The sequence below is a fragment of the Oncorhynchus keta genome, chromosome 29 (genome assembly GCF_023373465.1).
Source record: "Oncorhynchus keta strain PuntledgeMale-10-30-2019 chromosome 29, Oket_V2, whole genome shotgun sequence".
NCBI lineage: Eukaryota > Metazoa > Chordata > Actinopteri > Salmoniformes > Salmonidae > Oncorhynchus > Oncorhynchus keta.
In genome coordinates this window covers 17,388,659-17,404,049 of record NC_068449.1, presented here as the reverse complement: position 1 = coordinate 17,404,049, position 15,391 = coordinate 17,388,659, and the positions used below count along the sequence as shown (strand labels likewise).

General features: G+C 45.4%; 1 protein-coding gene across 5 annotated transcripts in view; it reads left to right on the top strand.

Moving 5' to 3' along the window:
* The window catches only part of LOC118362359 (connector enhancer of kinase suppressor of ras 3-like), a 79,450-nt gene that overhangs the window by 62,678 nt on the left and 1,381 nt on the right, over positions 1–15,391 (top strand). For all 5 annotated transcript variants that reach the window (XM_035742625.1, XM_035742627.2, XM_035742624.2 and 2 more), the window contains 9 exons: positions 4,370–4,423; positions 5,497–5,536; positions 6,012–6,181; positions 6,620–6,693; positions 6,861–6,932; positions 7,027–7,088; positions 7,257–7,381; positions 7,897–8,248; positions 15,201–15,391. In XM_035742625.1, coding sequence (XP_035598518.1) covers positions 4,370–4,423; positions 5,497–5,536; positions 6,012–6,181; positions 6,620–6,693; positions 6,861–6,932; positions 7,027–7,088; positions 7,257–7,381; positions 7,897–8,248; positions 15,201–15,391 — 1,140 coding nt within the window. The remainder of the gene's footprint in view (positions 1–4,369; positions 4,424–5,496; positions 5,537–6,011; positions 6,182–6,619; positions 6,694–6,860; positions 6,933–7,026; positions 7,089–7,256; positions 7,382–7,896; positions 8,249–15,200) is intronic.

Sequence of the window (15,391 nt, the reverse complement as noted above, 5' to 3'; positions counted from 1 at the left end):
AGAGACGGAGAGACGGAGGGACGGAGGGAGAGAGAGAGAGACTGAGGGAGGGAGGGAGGGAGAGACGGAGAGACGGAGGGAGGGAGGGAGAGACGGAGGGAGGGAGGGAGAGACGGAGGGAGGGAGGGAGGGAGAGACGGAGGGAGGGAGAGACGGGGAGGAGGGACGGAGGGAGAGAGGGACGGAGGGAGGGAGGGACGGAGGGAGGGAGGGACGGAGGGAGGGAGGGGAGGGAGGGAGGGAGAGACGGAGGGAGGGAGGGAGGGAGAGACGGAGGGAGGGAGAGACGCAGGGAGAGAGGGACGGAGGGAGAGGGGAGGAGGGAGAGAGGGACGGAGGGAGGGAGGGAGGGAGGGAGGGACGGAGGGAGGGAGGGACGGAGGGAGGGAGGGAGGGAGGGAGGGAGAGACGGAGGGAGGGAGAGACGGAGGGAGGGAGAGACGGAGGGAGGGAGAGGGAGGGAGGGAGAGACGGACGGAGGGAGGGAGGGAGAGAGAGACGGAGGGAGAGAGAGACGGACGGAGGGAGAGACGGAGGGAGGGAGAGACGGAGGGAGGGAGGGAGAGAGGGAGGGAGGGAGAGACGGAGGGAGGGAGGGAGGGAGGGCTAGAGACTGAGGGAGAGACTGAGGGAACATCCATAATGGTATATTTTGTGAAATTGATTCAATAGTGATGGCTTTAGTAGAATGTAATACCAGCATGATTATGGCAAGTGTAATTGTTTGCGCAGACTGTGGGTATTCTGTATATGGTCCACAGCAAAGAGTGTGACAATTCAATGAATGTCAAGTCAACAGGATGACGTATTATACACAAGTGTTGCCTGTATGTCCCTATATTATGCCTGTCACTTTTTGGGCACAATGGGGCATGAAATGAGCCCCATGAGAGTTGAGGTCAGGGGGGACACGAGGAGGAGGGTAACCTCTATATTATAGTTGTCCTCTCCAGGAATATGTCTGGTTTGCCACTCGTCTCCCAGCACTGGGAGAACCCACCACTTTCAAACCTCCGAGCAGATAGCAGCTTCCATCCACAAACATTACAGCCCCAGTCAGAGCGCTAGATCTGCTCACGCATGCAGACAATGTTATGGCTATGTTATGGCTCTCCCCACAGGGAGAGAAGAGTTTTGATTTCCCCACATATTTCCTCCCAGAAAACCATAAGTGGACCAAGAGGGAACTCTCTGCCTGTGATCTAGTGTTTTATTATCTGTTGCTGAAGCAGCGGCTACTCTTCCTGAGGTCCACATAAAACATGACATAATACATATCAATAGGCAAGGACTGAACTACACACTTTATAAGAACAATATTACTAAAAAAGGTCTGACGGACAGTTACATGCATACATACAGTGAGCTCCAAAATAATTGGGACAGAGACCCATATGTTGGGGGGTGGGGCTCTGTACTCCATAGAAATGATTGGTAAGTAATGTATTGTTGCATTTTGGGGTCACTTTTATAGTAAATAAGAATAGAAAATATTTCTAAACACTTCTACAATAATGTGGATGCCTCCATGATTACGGATAATCCTGAATAAATCGTAAATAATGAGTGAGAAAGTTACACACAAATATCATACCCCAAGAAATGCTAACCTCTCACCATTACAATAATGGGAGGTATGATATTTCTGCGTCTACCTTTCTCATCATTATCTACGATTCCTTCATGGTTATCCGCAATCATGGAGGCATCCACATTATTGTAGAAGTGTTTAGAAACCTTGTATATTATGTTTTTCAATAAAAATTACACCGCCACATCAGTCATTACCAAATTCAGCTGAGGCCTAGAACTTGGGGAATGATTTGTACCAAATACAATGCTTCTAGTTTTACAAATGTTCAGTGCTAGTTTATTACTTACCACCCATTCCAAAACTGACTGCAACTCTTTGTTTAGGGTTGCAATGATTTCACTAGCTGTGGTTGCTGACGTGTATAATGTTGAATCATCAGCATACATAGACACAGGCTTTGCTTAGTGCTAGAGGTAGATCATTAGTACAAAAAATCGAGAACAGTAGAGGGCCGAGAGAGCTGCCTTACGGAATACCACACTTTACATGATTTACTTTAGAGAAGCTTCCATTAAAGAATACCCTCTTATATTGGGTAGATAGCGCTCAACCCAACATATACCAGAGGATGTAAAGCCAAAACACACGTTTTTCCAATGACCGATTATGGTCAATAATATCAAAGGCTGCACGGAAGTCTAACAATTACAGCTCCCGCAATCTTCTGAAGATCTGACACATTTATTTCCTTTTTCCTAAGGCACCTCCGTTATAGTATATTTTATGAAATTCATTCAGTAATGATGGCTTTGATAGACTGCAATATCCGCACTATTATGGCAAGTGTAATTGTTTGCACAGACTGTGGATATATATGGGCTACAGCAAGAGTTTGACAATTCAATGAAAGGCAAGTCAACAGGTTTGGCGTATTATACACAAGTGTAGGCGGTCTTTACACATTTTATGCGCTGGCTAGAGGGACATCTAGTGGTTACTGGGTGGTGGCGCACACACACTCAAGTGGAAGAATTCTGAATCACTGATACTTTAAAACGACCCTAATTTTCGACAACGTTTTAGCGGAGTTTCGACGTTGCAAACTCTCCTTCAACAGAAACGTTATCATCGTTAAAATACGCATTTTCAAATCTAGGTTGCAGGTATGTTTTGGGGTGATATATTTGAGTACTTGACTCAATTTAATGTTTAACACGAATTGTTTTTCCGTTGCCCTGTTTGTTAAAACTGCATTATTATAGGCCAATATGATCTTTACAAACACGGGGTTTGGTTAAACAATTTTAACTAGTCAATACATCATAGAAAGACACACATTTTAGTAAATGGCTAGGCATAAAAAGGTTCACTGAACCCGGGATTAGTCGAGTCAATATTTTGCTTGGCACTTGGGCATAACAAATCCTACTAATTAGGCGTACACCGTAGTTTTGTGATATTGTATTTTCAGTTCCAACCATGGCCGTTATTGGTCCTATTCGGGATTCTTGGGAGGTCCCTACCCTATTGAAATTGAAGATGGTTAAAGTTAGGTTAGGTTTTAGGGTAGGGAAGTCCCATGGATCCCCCAGATAGCACTAACCAGCAGTGATTGAGTGTGGAAGCATTTTGCCCCTCTTGACCTCTCTGATGTGGTTATGCTGCTCTCTAGAGCTGGTTGTTACATAGTTTCTGTAATCTGATAACTGGTGCAGTTAGGTCATCTGTTTGGCTGTGGTTAGTGGATTCATAGAGTGAAGTTCATAGACCTTGCATAAGGCTGCAGCTGTGGTAACAGTGAGGTATCATTCAGTTCGGCTCATGGTCACCAACCGGAAACATGTTGCTGGCTGAAATGCAAGTGTGTTGAGCAAGACTGAGGGAGAAGTGTATGCTGGGTAGGTTTACTTTCTGTGGTATGTGTCATTTGGTGAGGACCAGCCTTACGATGCAGGTAGTTTAACTGAAGCAGGACTCTGAAGTCTATATATCTTAACCTGGTTTGAAAGCAGCAGGTACTGATTTATAAACAATGTATCATCTTGATATAATTTATGTTGTATTATTAATGTAGTATGGTATTATAGGAATGGGATTTTTGAGCTGCCAGTACTTAAATAGTTTTCAATTCATACATCTTACTGAATTGGATGTATTTACTATGGATCTGGAATGACTGTTTCCTTAGTTGACATGCTTTTATCACTGGCAAGGTACCTTTTGGTTTGTGTGGCGATGGGGTCTGTTAGGGTCCCACCATCGAAAACTTCAGTTATTCTCTGTTTGGGACCCAGTTCCCTTGAGGGAGTATCCTATGAGGAAGTTGGTAAATAATGTCAATGCAAAGAACTGTGATTCTGCCTGTGACAATGTCGGTTTCCATGTTTGGTTTGAATATGTTTTTCTGTAATGAAAAGGACTGACTACACTTTTGTTTGTCACTTTTATCCAAAGTGACTTACTGGAGCAATTAGGGTTAAGTGCCTTGCTCAAGGGCACATTGACAGATGTTTCACCTAGTCTGCTCAGGGATTTGAACCAGCAACCGCTAGGCTACCTGCTGACACAATCATGTGAAAATTGACCTATGGGGGCAAAATGCAACTTACAGTGTACATGCTTTAAATGGCTACCTACTCATCCATGATGTGAGGCAGTTCCCCCTTTTTTTCTGAATCCAGAGAGAGCAAGTTGACGTTCTGACATTTTTAGTATTGTACTCAGTCTATTGATTTAAAATGGAGGGTAAATAATGTTTTGTTTCTTGTTGCGTCCAACGACGGTGCATTAGTATTTTAAGGTCTGTGAATAAACTAAAAAGGTCTCTCTCTGCAGGCTGCCTTCCCTATATCTCTGGCTCCCTCCATGGCAGCTGATGACTACAACCCTGTAAGTACTGGAGATGAGCTATAATTCTTTCTCATATGATGTCATCATTAAATATAATTAAACTTTATACACTGAACAAAATATCAACGCAACATGTAAAGTGTTGATCCCATGTTTCAAGAGCTGAACTAAAAGATTGCAGAAAATTTCCATACACACAAAAAGCTTATTTTTCTCATTGTGCACAAATTTACTTCCCTGTTAGTGAACATTTCTCCTTTGCCAAGATAATCCATCCACCTGACAGGTGTGGCATATCAAGAAGATGATTAAACCTCATGATCATTACACATGTGCAGTTTTGTCAAACAACACATTGCCACAGATGTCTCAAGTTTTGAGGGAGCGTGCAATTGGCATGCTGTTTATTTCTCTACCGTAAGCTGCCTCCAACGTGGTTTTAGAGAATTTGGCAGTACCAGACTCCCTACCACAGGCCACGTATGGCGCTATGTGGGGGATCGGTTTGCTGATGTCAACGTTGTGAACAGAGTGCCCCATGGTGGACAAGCATAATCTATGGGCTACGAACACAATTGCAGTTTATCGATGGCAATTTGAATGCACAGAAATACCGTGACAGGATCCAGAGGCCCATATTTTATTTTTATTCCCAGTCATGTGAAATCCATAGATTATGGGGCTAATTAATTATTATTAGGGGCTAATTAATTTATTTCAATTGACTGATTTCCTCTTATGAACTGTGACTCAGTAAAATCTTTGAAATTGTTGCATGTTGAGTTAATATTTTTATTCAGTATATATAAAAAATAAGTTATTTATTTCTTGTAAATACCACATTTACAACATCAGAGAGAGAACGAGAATGAAAACATGAAAGAAACAGAACAGTATGTTTGAGAGAGAGAATGCACGCACAACAAATAATTATTTTAGAGAGAGACTGAGAGCGGGAGAGACACACGTGACACTGTCGGTGTGAAACAGGATGTTCCAGAGACTATATTTGAGGTAGTTGGGTGAGGGGCTGTCTGATTGAGCACTACCTTCAATCACCTATCTCCTGAACTAGTGACTATCTGATCTCTTACAACCTTCTGTTCTCCAAGGTTTCCCTGAGACAGAAGTCCAGGAGGAAGACTCCAGGAGGTAAATTGTTATCCAGGCCTGATGCTGCTGCTTGCTGTTTGTGCAGCTCAATTGTAATTTGGCCCCTTGATGTGGGCGTGTGTGAAGTGACATGATGATTAGAGTGTGTGTGTGGAGGGTTGTGTTGCAAATGCCTTAAGACCAAGCTCAGCAAGAGAGCCCAGTATTATTAGCCTTCTGTTCATGGGCAGTTACTGTATGCTGAGCAGTCTGTGCTTCATTGTGTGTGATATAATCCTTTGGAAGTCCTTTTTGACTACTTCCTGTCTGACAACTTACATGTGACACAGGTAGGCTGAAAGTGGTTAAAAGATATTCTGAATTTGCTGTACATAAAAATAATTTATGAGACCAATCAAAGTGTCGTATTAAAATGCCTGCATTGCAATACATTGAAATGGAGGGTTTATTGTTGCATCCAACCACGGTGCATGAATTCAGGAACCATCTCCTCTGTGTGTGTTTCTATGTTCAGGTAATGTGGCAATGAGCAGGCGGAGGGTCTCGGTTAAAGAGCTGGGGGAATCTGACCACCAGGGCTGGCTCTACAGGAAGAAGGAAGGAAAGGGCTTCCTGGGCTTCAAATGGAAGAAGTACTGGTTTGTGCTGAAGAAGACTTCTCTGTACTGGTACACGAATCCGCTGGTGAGTAACGCTCACCACTTAGCCCGCTACGCAGAGTCATCCTGTCATTGCCACAGCTGCCTGCTGCCTCTCGTCACTGTTGGAGTTTGACATGGTGTTTCCTGAAGCTGGAAATGTCAGTGTGTCTGTTTCTTCTACAGAGGCTGATGTGATCTGCATGACTTATTGGCGTGATGGAGGAATTAATAAAGCCTGTGTTTACCATGTGTCAAAACAAATTTGAGGGAACTAGAAATTGAGGAAAGGTGATGGGTGTTTCAAGTTTTAATGTCACGTGCACAAGTACAGTGAAAAGCCTTTATTGTAAGCTCCAAACCCAACAATGCAGTAATCAATATCAAGAATTTAAGGTGTTATGAATTAGGTGATGGTGCATGGTGTTTTTTATTTTTTTATTGCTTTAATGCTAAGAATCTGTCTATCCGGTCTTATTTTTAGGCAGAGAAAGCAGAGGGATACATTAACCTGACTGACTTCATGATTGACAGAGCATTGGAGTGCAAGAAAAAATTGTAATTAACATTTTTCTTATTTTATAAAATCATGCTACTGTTGGTGTAAAAATGTCAATGAGTCTATTCCAAGAAATCATTGAACATTTACTGACACTTTTTCAGTCTGAGCAGAGTGTGAGTGGTTAAACACAGTGAGAAAGTAAATGTTCACCTCTCTCTTGCAGTGCCATCAAAGCATGTCACCCACAAGTCATGATGTTTCACTTTGCAGCTGATACCTACGAGGAGATGAACATGTAAGTCACGTGAAGAGAGTCATGTAAGTCAAGTTAAGAGTGTCATCATAGAAGCAGTGTGAGAAATGTGACCGTTTCTCTTTGTCTTTTGCAGATGGTTGAATAAGCTTGGACTCGCTTCAATCCAATATGAATTGGCAGAGGGCAACACTGCTGGTAGGTTTTCATGTTGATCAGTCAGAATGGTTTATCATTTATCAGTCAATTCCAAGAACTGACTCACTCTGTTCTTTACTACTATTGCCTCAGTATCACTGCTGATTATTGTTTGTCAAGCCGAAGACTGGGGAGTATGTAGTCTAATGGCATTTTGACTCTGTCCAGAGTGCTACAGCGAGGCGAGTGATCACGAGGAGGCTGAGACAATAGAGGCTCCCCCTCCCCCATACTCAGAGCAGATGAGCCAGGACTCTGCGGATGTGGGTGGTCCACATGGCAGTGGACATCAGGTCAGTAGGCACTGGGTTGTTGAGGAAGCCCTGGTAATTAGGGCTAGGAGTTTTTCCTAATTGTGTGACCTGACCAAGAAAAACTTTGGGCCCTTAGTTACACTGTGTTGCATTTCTTTCTGCAAAATGTTGAGCGTTAAAGTAGCACTCCAGTCGTTTCACCTCATTTAACACCTGATTTACTTAACAAAAGGCACATCTCAATAGGTGGTCCAGATATGTCATGACATCACAAGTGGGGCTTTTCTTTTGTTGTCTATTACTCCGGGAACAAGGGGGGAGGCCGATGACATCACAGATTTCCATCAGACCAACTCCTTGAATGCCCTACTCCTTAAAGTTTGCAGTTGTCTTAAAAACATTATTTTCCTTAACATTTTTTTTTACCCTTTTAGTGGGTGTACTTTACTGTATTTATACTTGGGTTATCACTTTTCAACAGTAAAAGTAAAAAATAATCACTCAAGGACATCTATTAACCCTGCTGAAACACCCTTAATGTTCATGTCTCCCAGGGTAGCCTCCTTCCCCCATACTCCTTCTCCCCTCCCAGCGAGACCAATGGATCCTTTTCCTCACCTGTCAGCACGATAACATCACAGAGTTCCGTGTCCTCTCTGGCCAAGCATCGTCAGTCCTGGCTGGACCTGGTCTCGCAGGCCTCTCCTGTTGCCGGGGAAACGGTGGTGTGCTCTGTACAGGTACACACAAATTGGCCCGCACAGCATCAGAGGAACGAGGGGCCCCTACAGCACCACCAGGAGGCTTCGTCCTTCCAGGACCCCCCAGGGAGCACAGCCAGGGAAGACTTTAACTCCAGGGAGCAGACAGAGGAGTTGGCTGTGCTAGAAATAAGGACAGAAGATGGTGAGGAGGCTTCTTTAGCTGTTTTTTTTCTAAACAATTGTTGACTTAAATAAGGGGAGCATATTAGTTAATTAATTGAGAAGGAAATGGAAAATCCACCCATCTCACAATTTCTATGATATTAAGGAAAAGTGAGAGCAGTAGTTGTGCCCTTTGGATGCCTTTTGTTCTTATGTTATCAGACCTGTGGATAAGAGAAGTGCAAGTAGACCACACTTCATGTTGCCTCTGGTTGTATAATGTTACAGCTTTGGTCTTTGGGAGCACATTAGAGCTGACAGTAAAAATACACTACGTGACCAAAAGTATGTGGACACCTACATGTCGAACATCTCATTCCAAAACCATGGCCGTTACTATGGAGTGGGTCCCCTCTTTGCTGCCAAAACAGCCTCCACTCTTCTGGGAAGGATTTCCATTAGATGTTGGAACATTGCTGCGGGGACTTGCTTCCATTCCACAAGAGCATTAGTGAGGTCTGGCACTGATGTTGGGTAATTAGGCCTGGCTCGCAGTCGGCAGTCCAATTCATCCCAAAGGTGTTTGATGGAGTTGAGGTCAGGGCTCCGTGCAGACCAGTCAAGTGTTTCCACATGGATCTCGACAAAGCATTTCTGTATGGACCTCATTTTGTGCACGGGGACATTGTCATGCTGAAACAGGAAAGGGCCTTCCCCAAACTGTTGCCACAAAATTGGAAGCACAGATGTGTCTAGAATGTAATTGTATGCTGTAGCATAAAAATTTCCCTTCACTGGAAATAAGGGGCCTAGCCCGAACCATGAAAACCAACCCCAGTCCATTATTCCTCCACCAAACTTCACAGTTGGCACTATGCATTCGGGCAGGTAGCGTTCTCCTGGCACCCGCCAAACAGATTTGTCCGTCAGACTGCCATCTGGTGAAATGTGATATGTCACTCCAGAGAACGCGTTTTCACTTCTCCAGAGTCCAATGGCGGCGAGCTTTACACCATTCCCGTCGACGCTTTGCATTGCCCATGGTGATCTGAGGTTTGTGTGCAGCTGCTCGGCCATGGAAATCCATTTCATGAAGCTCCCAACAAACAGTTGTTCTGCTGACATTGCTTCCAGAGGCAGTTTGGAACTTGGTAGTGAGTGTTGCAACCTAGGACAGATGATTTTTATGTGCTTCAGTACTCGGCGGTCCCGCTCTGTGAGCTTGTGTGGCCTACCACTTTGCGGTTGAATAGGTTGTTGCTCCAAGACATTTCCACTTTACAATATTAGCTCTTACAGTGGACCGAGGTAGCTCTAGCAGGTCAGGCATTTTAAAAACTGACTTGTTGGAAAGGTGGCTCTTCAGTAAGGCCATTCTACTACCGATGTTTGTCTATGGAGATTGCATGGCTGTGCGCTCGATTCTGTACACCTGTCAGCAACAGGTGTGGCTGAAATAGCCAAATCCACTAATTTGAAGGGGTGTCCACATACCTTTTTGTATATACACTGCTCAAAAAAATAAAGGGAACACTAAAATAACACATCCTAGATCTGAATGAATTAAATATTCTTATTAAATACTTTTTTCTTTACATAGTTGAATGTGCTGACAACAAAATCACACAAAAATTATCAATGGAAATCAAATGTATCAACCCATGGAGGCCTGGATTTGGAGTCACACTCAAAATTAAAGTGGAAAACCACACTACAGGCTGATCCAACATTGATGTAATGTCCTTTAAACAAGTCAAAATGAGGCTCAGTAGTGTGTGTGGCCTCCACGTGCCTGAATGACCTCCCTACAACGCCTGGGCATGCTCCTGATGAGGTGGCGGATGGTCTCCTGAGGGATCTCCACCCAGACCTGGACTAAAGCGTCCGCCAACTCCTGGACAGTCTGTGGTGCAACGTGGCGTTGGTGGATGGAGCGAGACATGATGTCCCAGATGTGCTCAATTGGATTCAGGTCTGGGGAACGGGCGGGCCAGTCCAAAGCATCAATGCCTTCCTCTTGCAGGAACTGCTGACACACTCCAGCCACATGAGGTCTAGCATTGTCTTGCATTAGGAGGAACCCAGGGCCAACCGCACCAGCATATGGTCTCACAAGGGGACTGAGGATCTCATCTCGGTACCTAATGGCAGTCAGGCAACCTCTGGTGAGCACATGGAGGGCTGTGCGGCCCCCCCAAAGAAATGCCACCCCACACCATGACTGACCCACCGCCAAACCGGTCATGCTGGAGGATGTTGCAGGCAGCAGAACGTTCTCCACAGCGTCTCCAGACTCTGTCACATGTGCTCAGTGTGAACCTGCTTTCATCTGTGAAGAGCACAGGGCGCCCTGCCCGTGGCGAATTTGCCAATCTTGGTGTTCTCTGGCAAATGCCAAACGTCCTACACTGTGTTTGGCTGCAAGCACAACCCCCACCTGGCCCTCATACCACCCTCACGGAGTCTGTTTCTGACCGTTTGAGCAGACACATGCACATTTGTGGCCTGCTGGGGGTCATTTTGCAGGGCTCTGGCAGTGCTCCTCCTGCTCCTCCTTGCACAAAGGCAGAGGTAGCGGTCCTGTTGCTGGGTTGTTGCCCTCCTACGGCCTCCTCCACGTCTCCTGATGTACTGGCCTGTCTCCTGGTAGCGCCTCCCTGCTCTGGACACTACGCTGACAGACACAGCAAACCTTCTTGCCACAGCTCGCATTGATGTTCCATCCTGGATGAGCTGCACTACCTGAGCCACTTGTGTGGGTTGTAGACTCCGTCTCATGCATTTATTGTCAATCAGTGTTGCTTCCTAAGTGGACAGTTTGATTTCACAGAAGTGTGATTGACTTGGAGTTACATTGTGTTGTTTAAGTGTTCCCTTTATTTTTTTGAGCAGTGTATATCTGAAGATGTGAGTTAGTCTGCATGTCTGCCTGCACATCCTGCACCCTTGGAGTTTTTCTTTAATAGATTTGAATACCAAAACATCCAAGTCTTCCAATCAAAATCAAATCAGAGTTTATTTGTCACGTGCTCCGAATACAACAGATATTACAGTGTAATGCTTACTTACAGGCTCTAACCTATAGTGCAAAAAGGGTGTTAGGTGAACAATAGGTAAGTAAAGAAATAAAACAACAGTAAAAAGGCAGGCTATATACAGTAGCGAGTCTACATACAGACTCCAATTAGTCAGGCTGATTAAGGTAGTGGGTACATGTAGATATGGTTGAAGTGACTATGCATATATGATGAACAGAGAGTAGCAGTAGCGTAAAAGAGGGGTTGCTGGGTGGTGGGTGGTGGGACACAATACAGATAGCCTGGTTAGCCAATGTGCGGGAGCACTGGTTGGTCAGTCCAATTGAGGTAGTATGCACATGAATGTATAGTTAGTGACTATGCATATATGATAAACAGAGAGTAGCAGCAGGGTAAAAAGAAGGTTTGGGGGGGGGGTGAACAAAATGCAAATAGTCCGGTTAGCCATTTGATTACCTATTCAGGAGTCTTATGGTTTTTGGTTAAAAACTGTTGGCACTCCGGTCCAGCTTGCCATGCAGTAGCTGGGGTCTTTGACAATTTTTAGGGCCTTCCTCTGACACCGCCTGGTGTAGAGGTCCTGGATGACAGGCAGCTTAGCCCCAGTGATGTACTGGGCCGTACGCACTACCCTCTGTAGTGCCTTGCGGTCAGAGGCCGAGCAATTGCCGTACCAGGCAGATGTTGCAGCTGTAGAACTTTTTGAGGATCTCAGGACCCATGCCAAATCTTTTTAGTTTCCTGGGGGGGGGGGGGAATAGGCTTTGTCGTGCCCTCTTCATGACTGTCTTGGTGTGTTTGGACCATTCTAGTTTGTTGTTGATGTGGACACCGATGAACTTGAAGCTCTCAACCTGCTCCACTACAGGCCTGTCGATGAGAATGGGGGCGTGCTCTGTCCTCCTTTTCCTGTAGTCCACAATCATCTCCTTAGTCTTGGTTACATTGCGGGATAGGTTGTTATTCTGGCACCACACGGCCAGGTCTCTGACCTCCTCCCTATAGGCTGTCTCGTTGTTGTCTGTGATCAGGCCTACCACTGTTGTGTTGTCTGCAAACGTAGTGATGGTGTTGGAGTCGTGCCGGGCCATGCAGCAGTGGGTGAACAGGGAGTACAGAAGGGGACTGAACACGCACCCCTGTGGAGCTCCAGTGTTGCGGGTCAGCGTGGCAGATGAGTTGCTACCTACCCTCACCACCTGGGGGCGGCCCGTCAGGAAGACCAGGATCCAGTGGCAGAGGGAGGTGTTTAGTCCCAGGATCCTTAGCTTAGTGATGAGCTTTGAGGGTACTATGGTGTTGAACGCTGAGCTGTAGTCAATGAATAGCATTCTCACATAAGTGTTCCTTTTGTCCAGGTGGGAAAGGGCAGTGTGGAGTACAATAGAGATTGCATCATCTGGGTCTGTAGTCATTTAGGCAGGTTGCCTTTGTGTTCTTGGGCACAGGGACTATGGTCGTCTGCTTGAAACATGTTGGTATTACAGACTCAATCAGGGACATGTTGAAAATGTCAGTGGAGACACCTGTAAGTTGGTCAGCACACGTCCTGATGATCCGTCTGGCCCCACAGCCTTGTGTACGTTGATCTGTTTTAAAGGTCTTACTCACGTCGGCTACGGAGAGCATGATCACACAGTCGTCCGGAACAGCTGATGCTCTCATTCATGCGTCAGTGTTGCTTGCCTCGAAGCGAGCATAGAAGTCAAATCAAATCAAATCAAATTTATTTATATAGCCCTTCGTACATCAGCTGATATCTCAAAGTGCTGTACAGAAACCCAGCCTAAAACCCCAAACAGCAAACAATGCAGGTGTAAAAGCACGGTGGCTAGGAAAAACTCCCTAGAAAGGCCAAAACCTAGGAAGAAACCTAGAGAGGAACCGGGCTATGTGGGGTGGCCAGTCCTCTTCTGGCTGTGCCGGGTAGAGATTATAACAGAACATGACCAAGATGTTCAAATGTTCATAAATGACCAGCATGGTCGAATAATAATAAGGCAGAACAGTTGAAACTGGAGCAGCAGCACAGTCAGGTGGACTGGGGACAGCAAGGAGCCATCATGTCAGGTAGTACTGGGGCACGGTCCTAGGGCTCAGGTCCTCCGAGAGAGAGAAAGAAAGAGAGAATTAGAGAGAGCATATGTGGGGTGGCCAGTCCTCTTCTGGCTGTGCCGGGTGGAGATTATAACAGAACGTGGCCAAGATGTTCAAATGTTCATAAATGACCAGCATGGTTGAATAATAGTAAGGCAGAACAGTTGAAACTGGAGCAGCAGCATGGCCAGGTGGACTGGGGACAGCAAGGAGTCATCATGTCAGGTAGTCCTGGGACATGGTCCTAGGGCCCAGGCCAGTTGAAACTGGAGCAGTAGCATGGCCAGGTGGACTGGGGACAGCAAGGAGTCATCATGTCAGGTAGTCCTGGGGCATGGTCCTAGGGCTCAGGTCCTCCGAGAGAGAGAAAGAAAGAGAGAAGGAGAGAATTAGAGAACGCACACTTAGATTCACACAGGACACCGAATAGGACAGGAGAAGTACTCCAGATATAACAAACTGACCCTAGCCCCCCGACACATAAACTACTGCAGCATAAATACTGGAGGCTGAGACAGGAGGGGTCAGGAGACACTGTGGCCCCATCCGAGGACACCCCCGGACAGGGCCAAACAGGAAGGATATAACCCCACCCAGAAGTGATTTAGCTTGTCTGGTAGGCTCGTGTCACTATGCTTCCCTTTGTAGTCTGTAATAGTTTGCAAGCCCTGCCACATAAGACAAGCGCCTGAGCCGTTGTAGTATGATTCAATCTTAGTTCTGTATTGACGCTTTGCCTGTGATGGTTCGTCGCAGGGCATAGCAGGATTTCTTGTAAACTTCCGGGTTAGAGTCCCGCACCTTGAAAGCGGCAGCTCTACCCTTTAGCTCAGTCCGAATGTTGTCTGTAATCCATGGCTTCTGGTTGGGGTATGTACGTACAGTCAATGTGGGGACGACGTCTTCGATGCACTTATTAATAAAGCCAGTGACTGATGTGGTGTACTCAATGCCATCGGAAGTAACCCGGAACATGTTCCAGTCTGTGCTAGCAAAACAGGCCTGTAGTTTGGCATCTGCTTCATCTGACCAATTTTTTATAGACTGAGTCACTGGTACTTCCTGCTTTAATTTTAGCTTGTAAGCAGGAATCAGGAGGATAGAGTTGTGGTCTGATTTACCAAATGAAGGGCGAGAGAGAGCTTTGTACGCGTCTCTGTGTGTGGAGTACAGTTGATCTAGAATAATTTTTCCCTCTGGTTGCACATTTAACATGTTGATAGAAATTTATTTAACTTAAGTTTCTCTGCATTAAAGTCCCCGGCCACTAGGAGCGCCGCCTCTGGGTGAGTGGTTTCCTATTTTCTTATTTCCTTATACAGCTGACTGAGTGCGGTCTTAGTGCCAGCATTTGTCTGTGGTGGTAAATAAACAGCCATGAAAAGTTGCTGTTTATCATCCTGTTTTCGCAGTTTTGGATAATCACATAAGGTTGGTGGCACCTTAATTGGGGAGAATGGGCTCGTAGTCATAACTGGAGCGGAAATAAGTGGAATGGTATCAAACAGATGGTTTCCAGGTGTTTGATGCCATTCCATTTGCTCTGTTCCGGCCATTATTATGAGCCGTTCTCCCCTCAGCAGCCTCCTGCACTAAGAATACGAATACAGTGCATTTTCTAATGACTGTCAATTAACCAGTTGGAAAAAAAGATTAACCGAAGCAGTTATAGTCAAAACTATTTCAATACTGTCAATGAGCTTTAAATCACTTAATATTCTGTTGAACCATTTTTGAGTAAGGAAATTGACCCCAAACCTCATCCTACTTTATCTTTAGGGATTTTTGAAAAGTAGTAAAATACCAATATTTTTCTGCTAAAATGTAAAGTTGTTAAGGTCCATTTTATTCTTGCAGTGAACCACGAAGCCTCGTCTGATGAGATGGAGAGATTGTACATCCACCTCAAGCAGGCCAGCCTCTCTCCCATAGGAGACCGCAAACCATCCACCAAGAGGGACTTCAGAGCCTCCTTTATAAAGAGATGCAAAAACCAGGACGTTAACGAGAAACTGCACCTCATCAGGACCCTCAACAGCACGCTAAAG